This window comes from Tachysurus vachellii, chromosome 1 (genome assembly GCF_030014155.1).
Source record: "Tachysurus vachellii isolate PV-2020 chromosome 1, HZAU_Pvac_v1, whole genome shotgun sequence".
NCBI lineage: Eukaryota > Metazoa > Chordata > Actinopteri > Siluriformes > Bagridae > Tachysurus > Tachysurus vachellii.
Genome location: NC_083460.1, coordinates 35,738,058 through 35,765,262, shown reverse-complemented (window position 1 = coordinate 35,765,262; position 27,205 = coordinate 35,738,058). Strand labels below are relative to the sequence as shown.

Sequence of the window (27,205 nt, the reverse complement as noted above, 5' to 3'; positions counted from 1 at the left end):
CTCAACTGAGGGAAAGTATTCATAGCATTATAACTGGTAAGAATAATAAGACAGTACCATACATGCATTTATTTGTGGTTCAGCTAATGCTGATATTCTGACATTCAGTGTTCAATTAAATGTGCATTAAGTCTCTAAAAGCTAAGTGGGTAGAAAATAAAATTTTAATAATTTTTTAAAAACTTATACCCATTCCCACTTATGTACACAAATAGTCATGTGTCCGCAAGGTCTCCAACCCTGTTCACACCTGACGTTATCATGTGCCCTGAGTGAACAAATCACAAGTGGTCAGTGCAAAGTACACATGTGATAGGGCTCAAACATGTGTTGCAGATGTACTGTGATCCAATCTCTCAAACCACTTTCGGAGGAGGTCCCCGGCCGCGTAGATCCACAGCACATTTGTAACATGGATGTAAACTTGCCTCGATGTGTCCTTGGCACCAACGTAAGACCAAATATTCATGATGCCACGTGACACCTGCGTCTTGGCTTTCTGTTAGTGATCAAAACTCATGTTTTTGCCAGGTGTGAACAAAGCCTTACTGGCGGCCATCTGATAATTACAGCCATAAAAACAAATTTGTTTAAGACAATCTCTGGACAGGAGGTCTTAGAAAGCTGTAGCGCTACAATTTCCCTTTATTGAAACTGAGAGATCCAACGCTGTTCTAGCACGACAACGTCCCTGTACACAAACTGAGCTCCATGAAGACGTGTTGCACTATTTCATCGTTATCCCTGAAAGACTCTTGTCTGAAGGAGAGGCTGTCGACTTTCTCAAAGAGTGAGACACACACACACACACACACACACACACACACACACACACTATATAATATACACACTAACACCTGAACACCTTTAGGATGAACTGGAACACAGACTGCACCCCAACGTCACTCTCTGACGTCATCCATACACATGACGCCATTCACACATATGACGTCATGAACACACATGACGTCATTCTTCACACCTGCACTTGTCAAGTGGCAGTTTGTCAAGTTCGCGCATGCGCAGTATCGTAGCTTACCTTCATCCGTTATTTTCCGCTGTGTCAGAGTTTACTGGAGCAACGTAGATCAACCATCGACGTAAATAGTAGTTTTTCTGAATAGCCGGAAATGGTTATACAAACCGGAAGTGTTACACAAAACAACTTCGAGTAAACCGAGTCTTTCTAAACGCTAAAAAGGTGCAATAACAGCACACACTAGGAAAGGTATAGTGCAAGGACAATGCACACACGAGAATACGGTTCTTGTATCAGTCGCTTGTTGTAGCCTAATGTTTGTTTAGGAACAGGCATGATTTCAGACACCTCGGCTCTGACGTCATATGGCGCGCCTGCTGCACGGGGTCCTTCTTCTTCTCGTCCATTCGGGGGTCATGTACAAAATCGCATAGCAACCTTCTGCCCTAAAAGTACGCCGTGTTTTAATTAGACGGATTTATTTAGTATCTCGGTTGAAGAGATGATGGGCGGTAAGACGAGTGCGATAGCGGCTGGAGTCGGTGCGGCGCTTTTCGTAGGTTACTGTATTTATTTTGACCGAAAACGAAGAAGCGACCCGAACTTCAGGAGCAAGCTGAGAGACCGTGAGTGTAGTGACACATAAATACACCTGTGTTTACGGGCCACAGGCACCACACAGCTGGGCTTTTACGATGTGGCGATGTAGCAGTGTGTGTTATTGTGTGTTTTTAACGTGAGCGGTCTCACGTGTGTCCTCACGTGTGGCCTTGTGATTCACAATGAACGGGTCGTGTTAAAGGTGGTGATGACACGTGCAGACAAACACTGCAAACGGGCTGTGTGTCACCGCCAACTGCATTCTGTTATGAGCTGTGTGTGTGTGTGTGTGTGTGTGTGTGTGTATATATGTGTGTATGTATATGTATATATATATGTGTGTATGTATGTATATTTACATTTACAGCATTTGACTGATATATAAATACTGTAAATGTAAATATATTATATAGAAGTGTTAGTGTGTGATATATAATGTGTGTGTGTGTGTAATTTATATATATTATATAGTTTGTGTGTGTGTAATAAATAAATATATATATATATATAAATATATATACACAATATATAAAATTGTGTGAGAGAGAAATTCAAATTAAATAGGAATTTAAGAGAACAATAACAGCTGCATTAAATCTGTTTCACATTCATTACAAGGTTGCTAGGAACAATTGATCGGAAAATATTGCATACCCTTCAAGAAAAGTAATTTTTATTTAACCCAAACATGTAGTGTGGATGGTTTCACATGTTCCTTCCTTATAACAAGTGACACGATGGTGTAAATGTGTATGATAAGATATTACAAAATAATCAAAGCCAAGTTTAAAGTTTGTTTCCCTTTTTGATTGTGCTGGACATTCTGTGGTACATTTCAGAACCAGAGCTTTGTCAAGTATGCTTGTGCATACAAGGTATTTGTTTTAGTGTCATATGCTTCTAGTGCACAGAGACAAGATGAGATGACCAAAAAAACGCACATATGTAAATAAATAAATAAATAAATTGTATGTACAGTGCTATAGATTGTAGAATGGAATACAATGAGATGGTAATTAAGTGTAAGGTGATTGCACTTTATTGCATAATGGTGAACATTTAACTGTTCATGAGGTAGATTGCCTGGGGGAAGAAACTGTTCTTGTACCTGGTTAATCTGGTATTTGGGGCTCTGTATCACCAGGCAGATGGTAAAAGTTCAAATAGTGGATGACATGGATGGATCCAGAGTGATTTTCTTAGCCCTTTTTCTCATTATGGATATATACAATTCTTGGAGGGGGGTAGTGACGACTGTAGTGTTGTCCACAATCTTCAGGAGCTTGACAGAGGTGTCACTAGAGGTGCAGTCATTGGTGTACGGGGAGAGAACACATCCTTGAGGGGCGCCAGTGTTGGTGGTGCGGCTGTTTGACATGAATTTCCCCAGTCTCACTAGCTGCTGCCTATCTGTCAGAAGGCTGGTGATCCAATAGATAGCTGAGTTTGGTCTGGAGGAGTATTGGAATGATGGCATTAAAGGGGTGGTAAAACACGTTTTTTAGAAGGCTTGATTGTGTTTGTGGGGTGCACTGTAACATATTCATGCTTCGTTTTTTAAAAAAATGCATTATTTTTCATATATTTTACCTTTATTCTACACTGCTCTGTCCCTCCTTGTAAAACGGTCTGATGGCTTCCAGGTTCTATGAAGCCAGTCCCTCAAAAATAGCAGTGGGCTTTGATTGGTTAGCTGGCCCAGTGTGTTGTGATTCGCTAACCGCCTAGTGCACGTTTTTTGGAAACGTCACGCCCCTTACCTTTACCAGTAGTCTGTGCTTTGGTGGTATTATAAACAATGAATATAATAAATCATACTTACAGGTTGTGGCCCGTAAACAGCTTGTGTTTTTAAAGTTGGGACTGCTCCATCTTTCAGGACAAGCCGTTGGGCGAATCCTGCATTGAACTCGCGAAGATTGCGGAAGCTTCCCTCCGTAAAATGTGCAGCACAGAGAGCGAGATTTGGGTAATAATTATGAGGGACCGAGTTAAAAATAAATTTTAACCATTGATCCCTAACTTCCCCGTCCCTAGGAAGGCTGAACAAAGTGGACCTGCAATCCGGATGAAAATAACAGCGTTTCGTCTGCATCGCGGCAACGACACTCCAGCCTACTAACTATACCACAACAACTCTTCTCCACAGCAATATAAAATGGCCATGCGGCCCACCCCCCTTATTTAATATTCAAGGAGGAGGGGTTTATGTAAATATCAGGGTTAGTGACGTCAGCAACCCTGGAGGAATGTCGTGTAGTCCTTACCGGCCGTTTGCTGTAGTCCTTAGAAATGGATTTCTTTAAAAGCAAATATCTCCCTTTGCTTAAAACTTTGAACGTTGTAACTTTGCAGATGTTGTTTATGCTCAAACAGGAACATTACACACTAGCTAAAGTTAGAAAAGTGAAATCGTGTTTTACCACCCCTTTAAAGGCTGAACTGAAATCTACAAACAGGATCCTGGCATATGTCCATGATTTATCCAGGTGTTGCAACTTGGATGTCCCAAGCATAAGCAAAGTACAGGGGGTCCAATAAGGGTCCAGTGAAGATCTATGTGAAGATGGGGACCAGCTGGGGGGAGAGAGGGGTTACTGAAGGTGTTGAAAGTTGTGTTAAGAGATGATCAGAATGGGTGTGGGAGGTTTTGTATTTACAATAAAACTCATTCAGATCTTCAGCAAGTTGTTGATTCGTGCAGTATTTGGAGATGGTGTGTTGTAGTTGGTGAAGGATTTCAAACCTTTCCAGACAGAAGCTGAGTTGTTAGAGGTGAACTGAACTGCTCTAATCCCCTATCCAGTGTGTTCCTGGCCTGATTGTAAAAGACCTTGTCTCCATTTCTGTGGGCATCCTCTTTGGCCTGACCAAGATGTCTGAGTTTTGCTGTTAACCATGGCTTATCATTGTTAAATGTTAAATGACTTCTGATAGGGATGCATACGTCCTCACAGAAACTGATACATGAAGTCTAAGTGAGCTCATTCAGATCGTTGGCAGCAGCAAACGTCTGAATAAGCAAAAACTGGTAGGAGATTTTATGGTCAGCCGAATATTCAGGAGTTCATCCCTGGTAAAACTGTGATAGTGTTTGATAATCACAAAACAGGAAAAACTAACAAAAACACTAAGACAAATGGAGAGCGAAGCACTGTGGCTGCCATCACCATTTCTCGCTAGAAACATTATTCTACAAACTGTTTATGTAATAGTGTAATAGTCCAAACTGATACTGTCTACTTGTTTGGTGTACTGTGCTATTTCAAGATGGTAACCATATCTTTTCATGATACAAGACTATGCTTCAGAATGGCTTTGAAATCTAAGTCAATCGTAAAGAAGTCCCCAGTTGAACGAGAGCTAACAGAACTTGTCACTTACAGGAAGGAGGAAGCAGAAAGTCGCACAAGAGAAAGCAGGACTGTCACGAGTAAGGACTAATATCCAGAGCTCTTAAAACTCAATTCTGTTCAAGACTTGTTGTTTTAAAGACAGTATAATAAATAGTAAGTGCCCTAAAGTTGGTGTGCTTGCCTGCAGCTACCTGATTTGAAGGACGCTGAAGCTGTCCAGAAGTTCTTCCTAGAAGAGATTCAGCTGGGAGAAGAGCTGCTGGCGCAGGGTAAGTTTCAGGCATGGATTTGTCTCAGAACAGAGCAATGACCACCACAACACAAAGCTGAGCTGTTTATTTTCTAATACTGAGCTGTCAGCTGTCTGAGGTGCTTCAGAAACAATAAGGTGTTTGGTTTTGTTGAAACCAGTTTCACACAATGCAGCTTATTGTAATAAACTGTTTCTATGTTAGAATAATTAGAATTAAAATTTAATAAGACAATGCCGATGTCCAAAACGATGCCAGCTGGAGTACAATATTGTCTGATTTTTGTGTTTATTAAAATTGTCCAGTTACTTTTTTTTTAAAAAAAAAAAGGCTGGTTTATCTTTACTGTTGTATCTGTCGTGCCTTACTCATTTATCTCCTTTGTTCCAAAAGATGTCTTTTGTACGTAGGCTGATTAACATCTCTAAATAGTATGAACAGATACTGCTCCTCTGTTAAATTAAAACCGATGTCCTTCAGTTTTCTATTGGAAGGACATCGTGTGCTGCATCAGTCAGTGAAGGCCAGACCGAAGCATTTGATTGGTTACATTTTTGATTGCATGTACATTTGATGAGTCCTGATCTAAAGAGTTCTGTATGTCTGCCAGCCAAATGGAAATCCCTCTCATTCTGTATTCCTGCTGTTTTCTAGGAGACTATGAGAAAGGAGTGGACCACCTGACCAATGCTATAGCAGTGTGTGGTCAGCCTCAGCAGCTGCTCCAGGTGTTGCAGCAGACTCTGCCTCCACCCGTCTTCCAGATGCTGCTCACCAAACTGCCCACCATCAGCCAGGTGAGACACTTGCTCCTCTCTTCCTGTGACACATTCTGCCTCTGATCCTGGGCTTCATTTGCCAAGAATCGTAGACGACTCCTAAATGTCGACACGTGTCTAGGTGCTTTTTAGAAATAACCATAAAGACTTCACAAAAAATGTTCCTGGATTTTTCATTTATTCCTTATTAATCATTGTGCTCTTTTAATGCCGTCGTTTCTATAGCAACAACTAACGTACGGATTAAGGAAATAACTCTTTAGAACCTCCATAATGTAAGCGGCAACAGGAAGCAAGTTGTTTTTTGATAAACGAGAAAAATAGCTATGGGAAATTGTTTGAAATACAAGATGGATAAAATACTTCAGATGTTGTTGCTGTTATTAAACACCTCACGAGCAAGATTGCAGTTAAGAGGCATGAGATCGCAGTGTGCAGGTGAGAATCTTGGGTAGTCACAGCTGTACTGATATTCAGTATAACTGCACGAGTGTGATGTTCCTGTTCAACAGTTCTATAAGCAACAGTAAGAAACATCTTAGGGCCCCATTAAAATTTTAATAACATACTTTTCATAAATCAGGCTGTTTTAGCCATTTTAGTAGATTTGTCACTTGTGTTTTTAAAGATTTTTAAACAAGGCCTTTATTCTGTTTGTACCGAACTTTAGCCGAGGTTCTATTAAACAGGGCGTTTTTACTTGTAATCATTCGCCTGCCGTTTGTATTCACCTGAAGCAGTACCTAGTGCAGTCTGCTCAGAACTGTTCAGGGTTTCTGAAGTTTGAACTTGCAATCTTTTGGTTTTTACCAGCATTAACATCTAAAAGTAAGCTTTACAGTAAATTGAACACAAATGTTGCTTTTGTCTTCGCAGCGCATCGTCAGTGCACAGAGCTTGAGCGACGACGACATCGAATAAGACGAGACCCTTTTTAAAGCCCTCAGTGACCCTTCCTCAGTGTGCAGCCTTCTCTCAGCAGTTTCATTCCTCCATGTTTAAATACCCGTTTCTTTCTATCCATTGTGCAAAATAGCCACCAAACTACCACTCGTAAGAAAAATCTGAAAAGCCTGTAAATTCTACCATCAGATGTTAATGTCTTAGTGTTTTGGTAACATTTAACTGTATTTTATCAGATCCAGCGATTTTGAGGTTTGTGCTGTCTGCACACTGCCTGTTTTTGAATGTTGTATAAACTGATAAGAACGAAGCATGATTTGATTTCTTTTAAAGAAAAGACAGCAAATATGCAATGCACATTCATAACAGTTACTGTGTCACGGACTATGTTTACACGACCCCGTAATCCCATTTATACGAACACACTGTCTCTGCTCCTGAAGACTTCATTAACTGATGAAGTGTGTAGGATAAATCACAAACATCCAGTAAGAGTTAGTAAAACATCAAGAATTGTGAGGGAGGGGGGGGGAAGCAGGGGACTGAAGTGTTAACTTGGTTAGTTTAGTGTGTGTTGGGGAGGTTTTTAACACTCATGGGAGTGGGCCAAGACCTCGTCCTCACCTAGACAGGTCATGGCGTGATGCTCATATTACACGTTTACCATCATCTTCAATAGCTTCTTTATCCTTGTAGTTTATTTCATTATATTTCAGGGAAATTTACCCAGCTAACTTTCTGCAGAGGTGGGCAGCATTGATCATATGCCACGTTCAACTCCAACCCCTGAATCAAAATGCCTCCTTCACTTGGAAACGTCTCCTCAACGTCATCATGGCTGCTGCTCACACCGGCATTGATCAATTAAAAAAAAAAACACCACCACTTGGCTGTGTTACAGGAGTTAACCATAGTATTTACTTTGGATCAATAAGCATACACACACGGTGGTTAAATCTATAACACTATCATACAGTTCACTGTTTGGAGAAAGTTAATACATCATAAGGTCATTCGAGTGGTGATTTAACACAAAAAACAAAACCAATCCAGTCCCACACACACACACACACCTTTAGACTGAACTACAAAGCTCAATTGATTTGCCAGGAATCTAGTGCTGAACTCAACACTATTTAATTTAACTATTTGTAGTGAATCTCTAGAGATCTACAGCAAATTAATTGAGCTTTGTTGTACAGACCCGTGTCTAAAGCGCAGGATTTTTATTCGTTATTCATGTTTTTTTTCTACACTCTAGACTTTCTGTATCTTTCTGACACTGCAGTACATTTGAAGGTGTTTGTGTCTTCTCTTATCGAGGTCAATATTAATATAATGGAGTCTCTTTTTTTAAGCCAATAAACTAATGGATGAATCGGAATCTTTGCAGTTACCTTTCAGTCTAACTTTCATCGCAATAAAACAAGGTTTAAGAAACGAACTAAATATGAACAGCTTTAGACTTTTTCTTTACACTGAATTTCTTTCGCAGTCCTTTGCCCTTTTTAGAAGCAGGATCTGCCATATTTCCTCTGAAAGAGCTTGGAGTTTGGTTGCCCATCCCAGGATGTTTCTTAAAGGACTTTCCTGTGTGTTTGCTGCTTTCAGAATGCTTGGGTCCTTTAAAGCTTGCTGGCTGTGGTCCTCTCCTCCTTGCTGCATTTTGTCCCTGTTGTCCTTTCTCTCCTTTTCCTGCTGGCCCTCTTCCTCTCTTCTCGTTCTCCTTTTTCACCTTCTCCTTCTTCACCGAGCGCTTCACCCTGATCTTCCGGTCGAGCAGCTGGGAGCCGTTCAGCTTCAGTGCTAACATGACGGCATCTGTGCTCTGAAAGGACAGGAAGTGCAGTACGTTCACTCTGTGTGTAGCCTTTGTCATTAATAATAATAATAATAATAATACATTTTATTTGAGACTTTCAGACTCTCAAAGTCACCTTACAAAAATACATTTAAAACACAAGTGTGCTGTATAAGGGGTTAAATCTTTAACATGATGCACTCACCTCAAAGAGAATATAACCGAAGCCTTTTCCCACGCCAGTGTTTCGGTCCCTCACTAATCGCACAGCCTCTACTTTACCACACTCCTCAAAGTGCTGGCGCAAAGACAGTTCCATTATATCTGTGAGGACCAATGAGGAAAGTGTTAAACAGAGGTGTAAAGAAATGCTTGAATAGTTGAGGGAATGATTCTGATTCAACTACACTTATGTATACTGAGTAAAATTTGGGAGCTTTTAAAACAGCCATCTCTAAATTAGTAAAATGTCTGATATCAAAACAACAGGCTGCCAGTTTTAAGATGAAAAATGAAAACAGACGAGTTTAATTTGTATGTTTTTTTTTTTGTTGTTGCTCCCTTTCTGTCTCTGCTGGAGGCAGAGGCATGGCCTCGGTGCCTGTCAATATCCACTAAAGGAGGCATGGCCTCAGTGCCTGTCAATCTCCACTAAAGGAGGTGTGGCCTCAGTGCCTGTCAATCCCAACTAAAGGAGGCGTGGCCTCACTGAATGAATACACTGAAATGCATTAGTGGTAATTTATTTATGTAGTGTTATTCCTCATAAAACCTAAATTTGTAACAATTCACTTATTCTCAATCAATCATCATGGATATATTACACAAACATTTTAACTATTTTTCCCCCATCACCCAGCTAGAGATCATTCATGGACAGAAATGCACAAAAAACAACAAAAATGACACGTGTGTGTGTGTTTGGAAGAAGATACTAACCATATGGGAGGTTACCCACAAAGACAGACCTCTTGTGGTCATGCTAAAGTACAAGAGATTTAAAAGAAACAAAAAAAACAAGCATTAATGAGAGTTCATTCACTGTGACGTTAACCGACAGCAAGTTTTCTGTGATACTCACTGAGCCGTGCTGGGAAACCCGATCGACTCTGATGTAAACATCTTTCTGGATCTCCGTTCCATTCCTACAATACATCTGCTGTGAGTCACACGTTTACAGCAGATCTTATACACACACAATATGTATGTATGTATGTGTGTGTGTGTGTGTGTGTGTGTGTGTGTATATATATATATATATATTATATATATATATATATATATATATATATATATATATATATATATTGTGTGTATATATATATACACACACACACACACACACACACAGTATATATGTGTATAAGGTAAGGACATATTCCTCTTATACCACAGCCACCTGCCAATGTTAACAATTTTTAGTAAATAAAGAACAGAATTTATGTCCATTTACAGTTACATTTCACAATGTGGAGATTTTACACAATATTAAATAATCATCTCATAGACAACATGGTCATAGCAACAGCTCTGTTAAATTCCATGTTTTATTCTGATTATTAGTCTTATGCTATGTTTACACAGTGATTTCTTTTGCTGCAATCTGTAGTCACTGTATTAAGAAGTTGACATTAGGTGTTCCTTCTACTGTCATAGTAATAATGTTTATTAGCATGTGGCACAACTTGCATTCCACTTGCTAAAAAAAAAAAATTCACTTTTCTTTCAGCTAAAATGAAACATTCTGAAATAAGAGCATCACAGGTGTATATGCATCATATCATATAGGAGATGAAGGAGAAGCTGTGTGTGCTCTTTGTCACAGATCACACTCTCATTGGTTGTCGCTGCATCAATTCGCTCCAAATTTGCATCAATTTAAACTTCTCAACTCATTGCCAGATACATCCCGATTTAGTCTCTAACAGTTGCTGTCGCTGGTGTCAGTGAAAGTCACCAGCTCACTGAAAATGAATGCTCTCTGGAGCCGCTGTATGTGAGAACGCAGCATCAGATTATGTGAATCATCTGCTGTACAAGTTCTTATTAGCGGTTAATGTAACAGAATAAGTGTGTTGATATAAACTCATGCTTTGTGTTATATGTGATGCTATTATCAGAACTGCTAGTTACAGAATTAATCAATATCTTCTGACCAATCAGAATTGAGCATTCAGCAGGGCTACAGTATAATATTTCAATATTTCATATCTGCTTATTGATTAAAGACTATGTGACCTTTGTAGGGCGTTTGCTGCCCCGTTGTCTTCCTTGAACACCACGTAGGCATTTATGCTTGCTTTTTTAGGGTCCACTTGGCGTCTAAAAAACAAGCACATGAAGGTCATGAGACTGAAAAGAGTAAACAAAACCAATCCTGTGTGTGTGCGTGCGTGTGTGTGTCTGCATCATAACGCATACCGGATGGTAGCGAGTCTGCGGGACATTGTCGGATCTTCCCGAAGCTGAAAGGAACCACAATCAGAAATATACTACATGACAAAACGGTCATCTGTCCTTTAATAGGAAGTGATAAGGAAACTTACGACTGAGCGGAATCGCACTGACTCGATGGCTCCCACATCCTTGAAGATGTTTTTCAAATCCTGAGAGGGGGGAAAAAAACGAGAAGAAAAAAAAACACACAAACAAAAAAAAAAACACAAAAAGAGCAGAGGCTACCGTTACACATAATGATTTGAGATGTTCGATTTGTAAAATGTTCAGGAACAAAAATTCAGTCACCTTCTTTGAGCAGTTAACAGGCAGGTTGCCGACAAACACGGTTCTTTTCAGTTTAATTCTCTCTTCCGCTTTGTTCCAGGCAACTTTACGCCGTTTTGCTGCTAGCACCTCTTCTGCCGTTTCTCCATCGTCGTTTGCTGCTGGAGATTTGCGCTTTGCTTTCTTTGGACGTTTTTCCTCTTCAGCATCGTCTGCATTTTTTAATGCTTCTTCCCTGGAAATTGACACAAATGATTAATTTACAGACATTTAAACTATATTCCCAAACCGAGAGCAACGGCAGCGGCGTTATTTACCTGTCCTCCAGCTTCTTCTCAGCTGCTGATTTTTGTTTCGTCTTCTTCTGTTTCGCTGCTTCACTGTCTGGCACTCGAGCTGCTTCCAGATTAACAGGGCTGCTCTTTGTCGTTGGCTGCAGAGTTAGGAATGTATAAAGACATTGTTATTAGAAGAGGAAGAGGAAGAAGAAGAAGAAGAAGAAGAAGAAGAAGAAAGGGCTGGATTATATGACACGACAATATAATTATTGTGATCAATTATGTCAGATACACTTTTCTCAGATACAGTTGGAACTGTGAAAGTTTTTTGTTTGTTTTTAATAATTACTGACTGAAAGTGGCTCAATTGGAATATTTTTATTTAATCAAAAAAATTTTTTTTAGATTCATTTTTATTTACCTCTTGTGTGTGTTAGATTTTCATTTTCCACAGCCATTAAATAAAACTATGATGAAACTCAGCGCTTATTTTTTAACACTGTTAACGCAGCACAATTGTTTTGCTGGATTTTTGACGGTTAAATTATACATCACGATGCATATTGTGTGCTGTAATGATGTCCTCATGTATAGTGATGCGATATTTTACCCACCTGTACACAACTACATGGCTACGCTGATCACAAAGCTCAGGATTATGTGATATTATTGATGCTACATTAATGTAAATACAGCCCCCATCCCTTAGTGGTTAGCACGTTCGCCTCACACCTCCAGAGTCGGGGTTCGATTCCCGCCTCCACCTTGTGTGTGTGGAGTTTGCATGTTCTCCCCGTGCCTCGGGGGTTTCCTCCGGGTACTCCGGTTTCCTCCCCTGGTCCAAAGACATGCATGGCAGGTTGATTGGCATCTATGGAAAATTGTCCCTAGTGTGTGATTGCGTGAGTGAATGAGAGTGTGTGTGTGCCCTGCGATGGGTTGGCACTCCGTCCAGGGTGTATCCTGCCTTGATGCCCAATGACGCCTGAGATAGGCACAGGCTCCCCGTGACCCGAGGTAGTTCGGATAAGCGGTAGAAGATGAATGAATGAATGAACAGCCCCCATCCAAAGTATTGGAACAGCAAGGCCAAGTCTTTTCTTGAAAATATCTAGCAGGGGTTTAGATCATTTTCTTCAAGCCATGAGTACAATACTCTCGTCCTTGCTTGGAGGTGGGTACAGTCCTCTCTTTCTCTCGGTATTGTTTAGTATTGTACTCTTCTTCTTCATAACTTTCCTTAGATAGTAGAGCATCATCTCATGATTTTTTACTTCATATTTTTGGTGGTGAATCACAAAGCCGCAATAGCATTGCAGAGAGTTAACTGTCTCACCGTGATGATAGTGTAGTTAGTAGTGTCATGAACACGTGCCTGCGATCGTTTACTTGCAGGTGGCCATCTGATTGTTTCCGTCTCGAACAGGAGACAATTAGCACAGCCGTAACTGCCGGGTAAGATTTTTGTCTTCATAAAACTTTGCCACGATTCGGGACTTTGAGGATTTCGAAATAAATTATGCACTGGGCACACAGACGAGGGAAAGCTTTACGCAGACATACATGAACAAATCGGTTTCAGAAGCATTCTATACGAATGTTGCAGTGTTTGGCAGGGTGTAAGTGAAAAATATAGAAACTTATGTTGCTCTTTCTATAGTAGAAATCACTTCGTATTTTACGTTCTGCATACGGTTTTGTGCTGCGTGTTTTGACAAAATACGCACGTTATCTAAACCCCTGTTTAGGTTTGAGATGAAAAGATGACATTAAATGATACTTTTAGAGGGGGATCAACATGTGACTAGGAAAATGTCTGATGTTACTATGCCTACATTTTCACAAACTGCCAAAAATTATAATGAAAAAATGCCTTAAAGCGTTGAAGAAACCGTGAACGCATTTCATGATGAAGTTTTTTTTAATTATTATTATTATTATTTCCTTTCTAACAGTAACTGTCCTATTATTCTGGAAAGATCGTGTTAAAGAGAAAACAAACATTGCTTAAAGAGTTTCACAACTTCTTGGTAGTTAAGCATGTTTTCTCAAATTTCATGAAGTTTTTCGTAAACAAACCCTTTAAAACTGAAGCCTTCAGTTTAATCAGTTCAGTGTGTAATCAGACACCAGCTGTTAAACGATCTGTGCTGCTCCTGCACCACCACATCATCCAAACAGAGAAGAGCGCTTACACACTGTACACCTGACAGCAAACATCTGTACAGAAGTTTTAAAGGGTTTGTTTACCCAGTATACAAATAAGGAACTTAATCAAACTGCACAGAAGGCACTGAATTAATCACAGACTGAATAATGAATGTGTTTCTGAGGGACTCACATCTCACGAATTCCTCAGGCTGATTTAACTGGTCATTATAATGACAGCTACAGCTGGTATAAAGCATCGTTTTGTATTCGCATGTTATGACAATTAATATAGTTTTTAAACAGAAATTAAGATAGGTGTAGGAACTGTAATTAATAAAAATGTATTCAAGAGGAGACTTTTTTAGTACAAATCCCTGAGACAACAGTATGATTTATGAAGTAATTTTGTAATACATTTTGTAATTATATTTTACTTAAAGTACATTCTTTATTGCCCATGAACCTAATGGGTGCGTGTAGTTATCCGTTATTTAGTCCTTCCAGTTTTTTCTTATTGTTACGACCTAAATTGCTTGATTTTGCTGTGCCTTTTTTTCTACAATTTGCGATGCAACTGTCAGAATTTCTTGCACTTTTTTGCTGAACCTACTTGAACCAAAGAAACTGCAAGCATGGGATTTTTTTTTAAACTCCTACCATTGAAGACACCTACATAATTACTCTCTACATTTCTAATGCGCGTTGTGATGAAGTCACAAGATGGGCCTTGGCTGTAGAAAATCTGCCTTGCTGCTTGTATCTGTAGAAAATTTGCCTTACTTTCGAAAAACCTCCAAATATCGCACAATATCGTTTCCTTGATTTTGCATTCATTTCTGCGAAACCATTGCCAAATCCTGGAGGGATTGGTTACAAATTGAACTGACGCCTCGTGACCTGTTAGTTCGTCGTGGACTGTACTGCACCTAACTGTCAGCATGTGTAGCTAGACAGACACTTGCTATGAGCAAATTAAGCACACAGGTTTGCTATAAACTTGTGGTTTATTAGACAAAGACCTCTGCATTAATATGATGTTCAACAGCAAATGTCCCTGCTCTGTTTTTATTTAGCTTTATACTAAAAGTAGTGCTGTTTTATCAGCGCTGCACTAATGGATGTCATTCATGGCTACTTACTTTAGGTGCTGGACTGAAGACCAGTGTATTCTTTGTGGCTGCAACTGAAAATAGCGAGGACAGAGTCCCCGGTGTGGTCTTCTCTGCAGTCAGGCTGTCTGATACCAAGCCAACAACATAACCCTTCTGCTCAGTAGCATCAGCAACCACCGCCTCACTGAGAGAGGAAAAATAATCAGTAGAAAATCCACACAAAAACTCAGATGCCATAGGCAGCTGGTATAAATGAGCTCAAATTAGGTAACAGAATATTTACTCAATCGTGCTTTTTCTCCTTAGACGTCCTTTGGATGAGAAACTAAAACTTTTAGACTAAGCACACATTTTCCAATTAGCATCATATTACACAAAATGATTTTTTCCCTTTTACATTTTTACACAATTGAGAATTTGTGTTATGATGCATTGCTCAAACCAAACAGTTTCATTGTCAAGCTATTGACATAAGAGTTTAGCCTTGATATAATTTCTAAAATTACCATTATGGTCATATACAGGTGTCAATCAGTATCCTATGTAAAGCATCTGATACACTACAAGTAATCTGCTGGAAATTAGACACAGCAGACAACTGGGCCGAATCCCACATGTCCTCCTGCTACGCAAGTATACTAGATAAAGCAGAAAGTATGAACCAGTCTGTTTAATATCCAAATGCTACAGGTTTCCACTTCTTTTTCTGAACATTTTAGTGTTTTCCTGACTTTAACACACCAACTTCCTTAAGGTTAAAAGCTGTTCATTATCTGATCAATCAGGTTTGATAAACACTATAATGTTCAGGACATGTACTCATATACTGAGCAGGGGTTTTTAACACTGTGGTTGGGAACATGTGCCGTAAACAGTGCAGTATGGACGACTCAATCAAAGAAGCAATTGTGTGATAATTAGATTTAGATTTTACACATTATAAAAAATGTAAATAGAAGGATTACTACACACGACATTATATAATAACACACAAAAAAAGAAAATAATGTTTCAGTATTTCTGCATACAATTAAACCATAATGCCATATTTAAGATCATAAACAAAGAGCACAACTGTACAAACATAAAAAACAAGAGTTATTTTGAATCTGGATGTAAATGACTACAGATCAGTAGATCAGTAGATCAGTGCCGAACCTCTTTGCAGCCTGCTGCTTCTTCTTCATGCTTTTTCCACCCGAGTTGCTTGAGAGCTACTTCTTCAATTTGGATTATAGAGCTATTTATTCAATTCACATTAACGTTGGGTGGAAATGATTTATAAACACATATCCGGTTAAACTTAAGTAAAAGAAAAGAAATCTTTACTTTTAAGTTACACCAACAAAACTGATCAAACCAGACAGCTTTTTTTTTTTTGCTAAACTCCACCAAAACACGTTTCCATGTGCGCACCTCATTTCCCTCGTAAAACAACGGCCCAAACTTTGCGTTCCGAGGCTCTGTTCATTAAATACTGATTAAGTACTTAGATTCGATATATTAAAATAAACACAAATTACGAAAATAAAGATTAAAATGACACATTGTTTTTTAGTTGTTAGGGTTGAGCATATATAATGAAATCATTGCAGAATATAATAGTTCCGATGTGGGTGTGTTTTGACGGACGGTCATTTTGTGTGCACCATGCAGATGATGGAAGAGAAACGTCAAAGCGGATTGTATTAAAACGGAAAGAAACCGATTCATGGTAGGACCTCATCTGCTTTCTCTATTGCTCTTTAAACATATATAAATCTACTCTTTCGGGTTTGGTTTGATGGCCGTTCGGTCAGCTTAATAACTTAAACAAACCTGATGCTAAAGGAGTCTTTAGCATGTTAGCTTCCCTTTTGGAATCCTTGAGCTTTTGGGTTTTCTAGATAAAATTTCATACAGTTCTTATGCATCACTTTAGATGACATTTTTTCTGTATGGTTAACAAAAATAATTATAAATAAATTCATGTGAAATAGCTCTAAAGTATAGTAACGCTTTTTTTAATCAACATTGAGAATGATAACGCAGTTGTTTACACACAAACTTGTTAAAACTACGTAGACCTGGTATTCTACCTGGTAGACCTGGAACCCATGACCTTCTAATCATTAGTCCAACACCTTATCCACTAAACCTTGTATTTAACAAATGTCACATATATTGACATATATTTTTGTGCCGTGTAGTGTGTGTAATGAGGATTCAAGAGCTGGATCATCGCATGATGGAGCAGCTGCCTGAGGATGCTGTAGGAAGGCGGGTGTTGTGTGATGGAGAACGGGCCACGGTGCGATACGTCGGGGCTGTTCCACCTAACCCAGGTGAGTGTTCAGCTTTGTACACTGTCTCAAGAGCTGATTGTTATTTCCCATTATTATTTATATTTTCTATAATATATCTCTTTAACTCCTTTACAGTCACAGGTCTTATGACAAAATTCACTTTGAGCTATTATTATGTACACTGTGTTATAGAAATGTGCATAACATCAGCAGCATTATTTGTCTGTGGTTATTTTTAGTTGTATTGAATTTGCATATAGACTCAAGTTGTTATTATTAATAACACTTTTTGAACCACTTATTTATTTTTTATTTTTTTGTAACTGAAGGACTGTGGCTTGGTGTGGAGTGGGACAATCCACAAAGAGGCAAACATGATGGAAGCTATGAAGGATTACGCTACTTCACATGCAGGTAATGATCATAATGAACATGTTCAAGCAAGATCTTTAGCCCTCATCAGTTTTATAATTCTTCACAAATGTATGTATTATCAGTACCGATCACCAGTCTTGACAAAAAGGGTTCTGAGTAGTGCTGCACGATTAATCATATCGCAATCGCAATCGCGACATCAAGCCTGTACGATTATATGACGCAAAATGCTGCGATTTTATGAAATAAATAAATAATAAATAAATGCATGTGTGGACATGACAACCCATTCTCTCTGAAAGCTGTTTGCCTATTTCATACACTACACCGCTATCCGCTAATAAAAAAAAAAGACCATTGAGTTTCAGTTTAGGCAGTGGCACGTGTGGCGCGTATGGTCATGTCGTGACTTTTTCCGGTGTGCAGCGCGGAACGGGTGAAGATGAATGCCGAGCAGACAGACACTGAACTTTAGTGTTAATTTCGAGACGAAATATGTTCAACAACCTTTTTTTTCATGACTAAGACGAGACGATGACAAGACTGCACCACTGTCCAAAAACGCTGACTAAGACTAAATTAACATGCGTTATTGTTGACGAAAAAAGACGAGACGAAAATGTTTTGTATAAAATAAAAACTAAGATAAAATCTCTCTTCATTTTCGTCTACAATTGTCTGCTTTTTCATCAGCTGTTACGCCTTTAAAATATTCACAACGAGTTCGCGGCTTCTCGCTGTTGCTCAAGTTACAGGTCCGCGAAGCGGATCCCGCTTATTACATTGCTACCTACCAAATAAATCGATAATATGACACAAAATGATGATTTAAAAAGGAGTTTGTTGATTTAAAAACGATTGTATTGCTTCCTCTAAAGAAAATAGTGCGTTCCGTCTCTACGGTTAGAATCCTGTGTGTCCATGGCAACGCTCTGTTTTTCATGGCAACGGTGTGTTATACAGTAGTTCGCAGCGGTCTGTTATCAAGAAATAAAATAGTGTGTGTAGAAAGAATTCGTCCACACGCCGCTCTAAATAAATAAATAAATAAATAAATAAATAAACTCCTGAGCGCAAGTCCACCGTCTAGGCAGGCTTAATAAAGCAGCATCAATAAAGTAAAAAATGTGATGTGCAGTCAAGTTCGAGTGTGTGCACTGTTTAAACGAGTGTTCTCAACTTCTCACTGATACTTTTGTGATTCGCGGAGTTTTGACAAGTTTTATAGCCTTGATATTGTTTCTTATTCAAAAGTGGTCAAGCTACAATTTTTTGACTAAAACTAGACTAAAATTAAAAGACTTTTAGTCGACTAAAACTTGACTAAGATACCTTGAGTTTTCTTTTGACTAAAACTAGACTAAAATGACGAGACTTTTAGTCGACTAAAAAGTGACTAACAAAAAAAGATATGTGAATGACTAAATATGACTAAAACTAACAAGGACATTTGGCACAAGACTAAGACTAAGACTAAATTAAAAATAGGTGACAAAATTAACACTACTGAACTGGTGGCCAGAGCTTTTTAGAAAGAGGATTTGGAAGTACCAGTTTGTTGCTTTGTTTTTGTTTTTGTAAATGACCAAGAACAGTTTTAGTGGTTTGAACCACACATTTATATCCAAATTCCTTTTTGAAAGTTTATACAAAAATGTTACGTCCAGGTAAAATATCCCTGTTTGGACAGAATGTTCAAAATATCTTATTTTCATGAACATAGAAATGACTTTGTTCTATTTATTATATTTAGCTGTACTATCGTATGAGACAATAACAAGTTTGTTTGCAGTAATGCAAAGATGTTATGTTGTAAAAATATTTTAATTTGAAAACGTTTTGCATTTGTTTGTTGTTGCTAGTTTGAGTTGAGAAATACAAATTTCAGCATTATCAGTAATCTGTGTGTGCATTTTCCTTGAGAACCAAGCAAGTTGACTCATGATCAGACCATTTGTTTATTATATCGCAATCGCAATCGCAATATTTACCTCAATAATCACAATATGACATTTTCCCTAAATCGTGCAGCCCTAGTTCTGAGTTTTTAAATCTCCCTCGGCCGCAGCTGTAGCATGATCCAAAACTATGTAGCTTGTTATTATGTCTGTGTTAACAAGCTAAAATTATCAAGAGCTGGCAAAGTCACCAGCAACACTTCCAACAAGCAATAGCTTTAGGGACTTACAGAAAACAGACATTCATGTTCCTTTGTGGATCAGTAGCTATGAGAACAGTGTACGGCATTCAAATAATCAAATTGTTACAAATAAATCAGTGAATACTGGCAATTCTGAAATCTGGTTCACAAATGCAGCTTCAACACTAAATTAAACCGAATTGCAACAGAATGAATTATAATATATATTCCACAGTAAAGTATTTACAAATATTGCATATATTTACATAAAATACAATTTCTTTACACTTATATATATATATAAGTTTTTATAAGTATTATATATATTTATTATATATTTTATATATATATATATATATATATATATATATATATATATATATATATATATATATATATATTATATATTTAGTGGTTTCACAGCATTTGGACTGAATGCTTATAAAGACACACTCTTATTTATTTATTTATTTATTTATATTTATATATTTCTTTTTTTGCTAACTACATTTTTTTTTTTTTCTTTTCCTCTAACTGAGTATTCTGGACTGTAAAGATTTCTATTTGTGCCAAATGTGGAGAAGTTCAAGGGGGGTGAATACTTATGTAACCCTCTGTATTCTATACAACAAACATTTTTTCCCCCTTGCAGTTCTTCTTATTGTTTGGAACTCTTGTATAATGTGGCATTGCGTTCTTGTAAGTTGTCCCTTGTGAAGTTAGATTAGCTAAAAATAAGGTAGAATGATACAGATACTAGCTGATGGAAGTGCTGACACTCAGTTTGTGGTGTTCTCTGTCTTACAAGTCATCCAACAGGTGGCTCATTTGTGCGAGCTAAAAAAGTCAGCTTTGGCATGGACTATCTGTCTGCAGTAAAGCAGCGCTATGAGCTGGAACTGGATGAGGCCATTGGAGAGCAGGTGATGATATCCACCAAGACTGTGAAGATGGTTGGCTTTGAGTCCATTATAGAAAAACAGCGGTGAGTAACATGATACTTGTGAAAGTATAGTGATGTATGAAAGGTGACACGCTCTGTAGTTCATTTAGATTGATCAAAATTCTGAGGTTATTTTTATCAGTGTTTTGTTTTGTTTTGTTTTGTTTTGTTTTATTACAGGATGGAGAATCTAACAGAGATTGCTCTCAAAAATTGTGAAGTATCAGGTCCAGGGCCTGAAAATGAAGTCAGGATAAACACACCAAGTATCCTTTTGAGGATCAGTAAATAAGTCAACTTTGTGTTGTGTGTGCGTGTTGTGTGCACGTGTTGTGTGTGCGCGTGTTGTGTGTGCGCGTGTTGTGTGTGCGCGTGTTGTGTGTGCAAGTGTTGTGTGTGCGTGCTGTGTGTGCATGTTGTGTGCGCGTGTTGTGTGCGCGTGTTGTGTGCGCGTGTTGTGTGTGCGTGTTGTGTGCGCTGTGAGGCATGTTTCTTTAACCTCATCCTCTCAGATGTAATTTCTTTGGATATGTCTGGAAGTCTTCTGAGCTCATGGGAGGTTGTGGTAGCAATTACAGAGCAGCTAGAGAAACTGCAGGTACTTTGCCTCAGGTAGGCATCTAGCCATCCATCTTTTATTCCTTTCATACGTTCATCCATTCATTCATTATATTGATTCTTCTATCCATCCAATACAACTATCCATTACATTCCTTGCATCCATTAAATACTTCCATCAGTTTATTCATCCATTATTTACATACTTATATCTACCATTACAGTCATAGAAACTATTACACACATCTAGTCCACCCATTAGTTCTTCATTTTCATCTATCTGAATTATATTAATCCATATGATATCTTATCAGTTATATCCATCTATCCATCTTTCCAAATTATTTTCATTCATCTTTTAATGACATCATTTATATCCATCTATCTATCCCAGTTATTTCAATCCATCCACCCACCCATTCATCAATCCATCCACGTGTGCATGTCTCAATTAGTGCTTGTTCTCAGTAGCTCCATCTTCATTACAGGTTTATAACACTGCTACAAACTTTCTGACACTCTTCTTTATATTTTATAGTCATAACAGACTAAGGATTTCCTCAAACCCATCTAACATGAGCCACGCCTTTTCCCACCTAAGAGTCCTGATACTTAACTGCTGTGCTATTACCTGGTCTCAGGTAGGACACACACACACACACACACACACACACACACACACACACACACACACACACACACACACACACACACACACACACACACACACACCTGCTTAACAACTGTGCTATTTCCTGGTCCATATTTACTCTTAGGGGAAGTTTTTTAATCCATTGCTCCTCTCGTGTTCTTGGCAGGTGCTCTCGTGCGCCCCCATGTGGCCACAACTTGAAGAGCTGTTTCTGAACAATAACAATATAACTGAACTAAAAAGGTCAGGCACCTTTTGCATAATATAGTAATTATTTATGTACTTAGAACCTTTCCATTAATTATTTGTTGGTATCTGTGCTGTAGTATATTCAGAAGCATTAATAAGGTTTTTTTATTTTATTTTAGACCTGTAGATATGCTGCAAGGTTTGAAGGTTCTTGATTTGTCCAACAACAGTTTAGTGCAGGAAAGTCTACTACAATTATCACAGCTATCCAGGTAATGTATATAATTAACTAACATAAAAATATACAATACCTTTAAACATAATGTAATACAACAAAGATTTGTTTTTTGTTATGGATGTTCTTCAGGTTGGAGACGCTGAACCTCAGCAGCACAGGGATCTCTGTCATTCAGTTCAGTGACACCTTAATAGGTATTTTCTATGCTCAAATGAAATGGAGGGTAACAATTAAGGTCTGATGAGATCATTCTGTCGGATTTGCCTACACAAACACAAACCTCATTAAAATTGTAATTCCTTTTGCAAACGGTAGAGGGCTCTGTATTTATTAAAACAAAAAACAAAACAAAAAACACATTTGAATAATTAAATTGTCCTCCTTTATGTTTATCAGTAATGCTTACTGTGTATAACATGTTTCTTCAGTACAAATTAATCTTAGATAATAAATAATTAAATATGTGTTTTAGGCACCAAGACTTCAGCATTCCCTGCACTGAAGGTTCTTTTTCTTGATGACAATAAAATCTCTGAGGTAGGAATCTTTAGTAAGAGAAAAAAAATCCTAAACCAGTGTAAACGTGATGTTGAAACCTAAATGACTTCTTTCTGTCATTGCCTCTCAGTGGGCTGTCATTAATGAGCTGGAGAAGCTGAGGGCTTTGGTGCATTTGACCTGTAAACATAACCCCCTGATGGATCTGGAGAATAATTCTGAGACGACTCGGCAGCTCCTCATCGCACGCATCGGTCAGCTGGAGATACTCAACAAGAGTCAGGTGTGTGTTTCATAGAGTCTTTAATAAAAAGAAAGAATCAATAGTACATGAACGCAGATAGGTCATGGATGTGTATGTGGTTGTGGATTAGTTTCCTTTAACTAATCATGCATGCCTCTGACAGACGTACTGCCTGTAAGTCACATGAAAGTCACATGACTGTTGAATGCACTCGTTCTAATTTGTTTTGGTTTCTATAGTAACAGCTCATTCATCGGGACGAGGTATGGTTCATCAATGAGAATGATTTAGAACCCAGTAGTGTATTAAATATCTAGTATTCTGTGCCTCAGGTGCTGCAGAAGGAGAGAAGAGGTGCTGAGCTGGATTACTGTAAGAAGTTTGGTCGTGCTTGGCTGCAGGCTGGAGGCCACATTGATCCGCAACTGAACCATCTCAGTGCAGAGTTTATAGCACAGCACCCTCGCTACCTGACGATTATCCAGAGTGAGTCAGAAGTCCTGCTAACTCATAATAAACCTCTTTTACACAACCTTCACTGGGCTGTAACTGCCACACTTCTCTTAACTGATGTGTGAGGTGTAGTTGTGATTAATTGCGACATAATACTGTTACACGTTCCTCAGAATACGGTGCACCTGTGGAGGACGAGCTAAAGGAGCAGAAACCTTTTGCTCTAAAAGATCAGCTGTTGAGTGAGTTATTACTTCATTCATAGTCATATCTAAAAAAAAAATCTCTTCATCCCATCTCATCGTTCTTGTTTCTTGTCTCTTATCAGCAATTACATTTGAGTGTCCTGTGGACACAGGCAGGAAATCCATACAGAAGAAGCTTCCCGGTAAGAAGGTGAAGAAGCCTGATGTTTCTAAACAAATTGAATGCATTGATTAGTTAAAAACTGTGGCTCCTGTCCCCTTTTTAAGGCTCTATGATCGTTCAGAAGGTGAAGGGACTGCTGCATAGATTATTAAAACTACCTGGTGTTGAGCTACACCTCAGCTACACCAGCTCAAAGGTAACAGTCTGCATTCACACAAGCCTGTGAGTCCAAAAAGCAAGTGTGTATGGATGATTCACTATGATTTAACATTCTCTAAGTCTTCCAGGAGAACTGGAACCTTTTGTTAATTATGTAGAAATATAAATAGTAAATCATACTGCAAGCTTTTGTGCTCTCGCTCTGTGTAGTTGTGGCAGGTTTTGTGTGTGTGTGTGTGTGTGTGTGTGTTGTTTTTGTTTGTTACTTAAATTAAGTGATATGTTTCTATTTGTTTTTTTTTTTTAATTATTAAACAGATAATAAATTCATAAATAATAAATTAATTAATTTCAATAATGTGTTACTTCATAAAATATACAGCAATATTTTAATTATATATAAAATAAAAGTTATTAGATACAAAACATCTGAAAATAAATCTGGATTTTTTTTTACATTGAATATTTAGAAATATTTATTTATATTATATGAGTATGTATAGTTATATTTAAAATAAAAAATAAAATGCAAAAACAATATAAAATAAGATATCAAAAACAGAAAACTGCAATTACATGTGATATAGTGTGTATCCCTAGTCCAGAAAAGATAAGACTACTGGGCAAAACATTATTGAAAAATGTCTGTTATTTAGACAAAAATGTTATTTTTTTGTTATTGTAATTAGACTTTGCATGTAAAGAATAAATACGATTGCTGGTAGCTCATCAGAGAGCAGTATTTGAGTTTGTTCTCCATCTCTTTCTCTTATTATGTAGATGGCAGATAAAGAGATCGAGATCGACAATGACCTGAAGCCACTGCAGTTCTACTCTATAGAAGATGGGGACAGAATCCTGGTGCGCTGGTCCTGAGGATGCAGTTAAAGCCCAGTGGACTCTGGGTGATGTTTGTCACCTGCCGTAACACGCTAATGCAGAACACTGCACAATATCAGATGTAGATTTCTACCATTCATCTCTCCACTCTTATTTTCTCAAAGACTGGACTCACGCCGATGCTGGCGGCCTGCAGAGCGAATGATGTGCAGAGATTGTGCCAAGAGACAGACTCAGTAAAGTTATAAAATAAGTTATGCCTTGAATGATATTATGCCTCGATTTTAGGTTCTGTAGAGATGTTGTAGAGAGGAATCTGTGTTTTCCTGGAAAACATGTTCTGAGGAAACATGTTGAGGTTTTCTATCATTTCGTATCAAACTGCAGCTTTCCATGTGAAGCAGTAAAATGAGGTGTGTTTGTTTAAAATGCTTTAGTTCTGAGATGTGGTAAGTTGTTGAATAGACAAGGAAGATACCGACCCAAATTTAATTAACAGCAACCAGTTATCAGGATGGAAACTAAATCACTAGGTCCATCGGCATCTTCCGCTAGCTTTTAGTTTTCATTGTTGGTTTCCTGGTGCTCTGCTTTCTTCTTTTCCATTCACTTCCTCTTGCTGGCCTTGTTCTCAAATTTCACACCTTTCATATGAACGTTCCCCACAGATTACTTACATTTACAGCATTTAGCAGACACTCTTATCCATAGTGACTTCCATTTTTATTTCAGTTTATACACCTGAGCAATTGAGGGTTAAGGGCAAGATCAGTAGTCGAAGGTCATTGGTTCGAATCCTAGGTCCACCATCCCATGACACGAATCCCATGTCCACTCATTCGCTAACTATTGCACTTCCTAACAGTTTCACCCAATATTACACGTCTATTAATCATACACTTGTTGTTGAGTGGCAAAACTAATGGAGGAATAAAAGATTTCACCAACCTTGTCTTGAATTTGAAACAAGTCTGTTCGAGGACATAATTGTATTCTGCACTCAGTTGCCAGATCTCAACACTAGATGGCACTAAAGATTAGTAACTATTAGTGAATAAGAAAGTTTAGCAGTAGCATAACAACATTGTAATGTGATGTTAAGTCAGTAGCTACTTGTTAGCATTATGTGAATGACAAAAGTGGCACAAATCCAATAATGCTGGTCATAGATGTTCAACAGCTAAACAATTAGGGGTGAATAATGCATAATATCACAAGTTTCCTTTACTGACTCAATTCAATGTTTTATCTGTAGCTTGTCTTACAATAGACACAGTCACAAAGCAGCTAAACAGAAATAAATCAGTTCAATATATTATATTTTCTTCCCTAATGAGCAAGGGTGGGAAAGAAAAACTCCCTGAGACCTCATGCAGTCGAATCCTCCAGCAGACCCATCATCATCTGGGTGATACATCATCATCTGTGTGATTATAAATGGTTTTCTTTGTATAACTGCACTATATGGTCAAAAAGTGCAGTTATGTAAGCAGAAAATTCATTCTAGTAATAGCAGGAGATCTATTTTACGATTAAGTTTACCAGCTGTTTAATACTTGCAATAATAAGAATAATGTAGAAATAATAAACAAAATGATTACATCTCTTAGATGCTGTGTAATCATCTGGTGCAACTAGTACTAATTATAGACTGTGTGAATTTAAACCTAGCTTCTTCATAGCATTGTGTATTTTTCTTTCTTTTATTTATTTTCTTTTGTTGAATTTTCTTTATTCAACAATTGGTGGTGTGCTTGGACTTGGTTCTATAAAATCTTTTAAATAATCTGCTTTAAGCATCTCAGATCGACTTTAAACATCATTCTGATGTCTTTGTTTTTAGCAGTGAAATCCTGTATCCATTTTACTGAACCACAACTTACCACTAGAGAATCATTGAATATAAATACACCATTCTAAAATCTTTAAAACAATTTAAAAATGAGTACTAAAAGTGTTGTCTTACAGAAGATTTGCTGTGTTCTTGCTAGTCTTCCATTTTACTGTGTGTGTGTGTGTGTGTGTGTAAGCCAGGATGCATTCTTCTGAAGAGGAAGTTAATTCCCATGGGTTGTAGTGTACATTCATATGTGGCAGGCTGAGCAGAAACATATGGCCTGGGCTGAGTTATAGTTCTTGGATGGATAAGGAGTAGAATCAAAGCAGCTGTGCTATACACGGTGCTTTTCAACACATCTACAGTACACATAAAGCAAGGATAGAAAGCACACTGTTCATGCTCCTGCAGCTGCCGGTCATCAAACACACTCCTTCCTCCTGTTCCACATGGTTCTCATGAAATTACACACGGTGTCATCACAGTCACTG

General features: G+C 38.1%; 3 protein-coding genes across 3 annotated transcripts; 2 read left to right on the top strand and 1 right to left on the bottom strand.

Moving 5' to 3' along the window:
* The first annotated feature begins 1,367 nt into the window (after positions 1–1,367).
* On the top strand, positions 1,368–7,178 carry tomm20b (translocase of outer mitochondrial membrane 20b). Its single transcript, XM_060884921.1, has 5 exons — positions 1,368–1,605; positions 4,966–5,012; positions 5,123–5,204; positions 5,841–5,983; positions 6,842–7,178. Exons 1-5 carry the CDS (start codon positions 1,482–1,484, stop codon positions 6,884–6,886), a joined length of 441 nt encoding a protein of 146 aa, XP_060740904.1. The 5' UTR covers positions 1,368–1,481; the 3' UTR covers positions 6,887–7,178.
* Positions 7,179–7,763: 585 nt separating this feature from the next.
* rbm34 (RNA binding motif protein 34) lies at positions 7,764–16,346 on the bottom strand. Its single transcript, XM_060884875.1, has 11 exons — positions 16,093–16,346; positions 14,962–15,118; positions 11,711–11,826; positions 11,415–11,628; positions 11,216–11,275; positions 11,091–11,134; positions 10,908–10,991; positions 9,751–9,814; positions 9,609–9,651; positions 8,875–8,993; positions 7,764–8,696 (listed from the first exon to the last, which is right to left on the bottom strand). The coding sequence occupies exons 1-11, from the start codon at positions 16,119–16,121 to the stop codon at positions 8,313–8,315; spliced, it is 1,314 nt and encodes a 437-aa protein (XP_060740858.1). The 5' UTR covers positions 16,122–16,346; the 3' UTR covers positions 7,764–8,312.
* Positions 16,347–16,550: 204 nt separating this feature from the next.
* tbce (tubulin folding cofactor E) lies at positions 16,551–25,824 on the top strand. Its single transcript, XM_060884835.1, has 17 exons — positions 16,551–16,648; positions 17,124–17,258; positions 17,549–17,633; positions 20,543–20,719; positions 20,858–20,943; positions 21,190–21,289; positions 21,774–21,876; positions 22,054–22,130; positions 22,256–22,348; positions 22,444–22,508; positions 22,787–22,851; positions 22,943–23,095; positions 23,389–23,542; positions 23,683–23,751; positions 23,838–23,897; positions 23,983–24,074; positions 24,818–25,824. Exons 2-17 carry the CDS (start codon positions 17,132–17,134, stop codon positions 24,911–24,913), a joined length of 1,602 nt encoding a protein of 533 aa, XP_060740818.1. The 5' UTR covers positions 16,551–16,648; positions 17,124–17,131; the 3' UTR covers positions 24,914–25,824.
* The last annotated feature ends 1,381 nt before the right edge of the window (positions 25,825–27,205 follow it).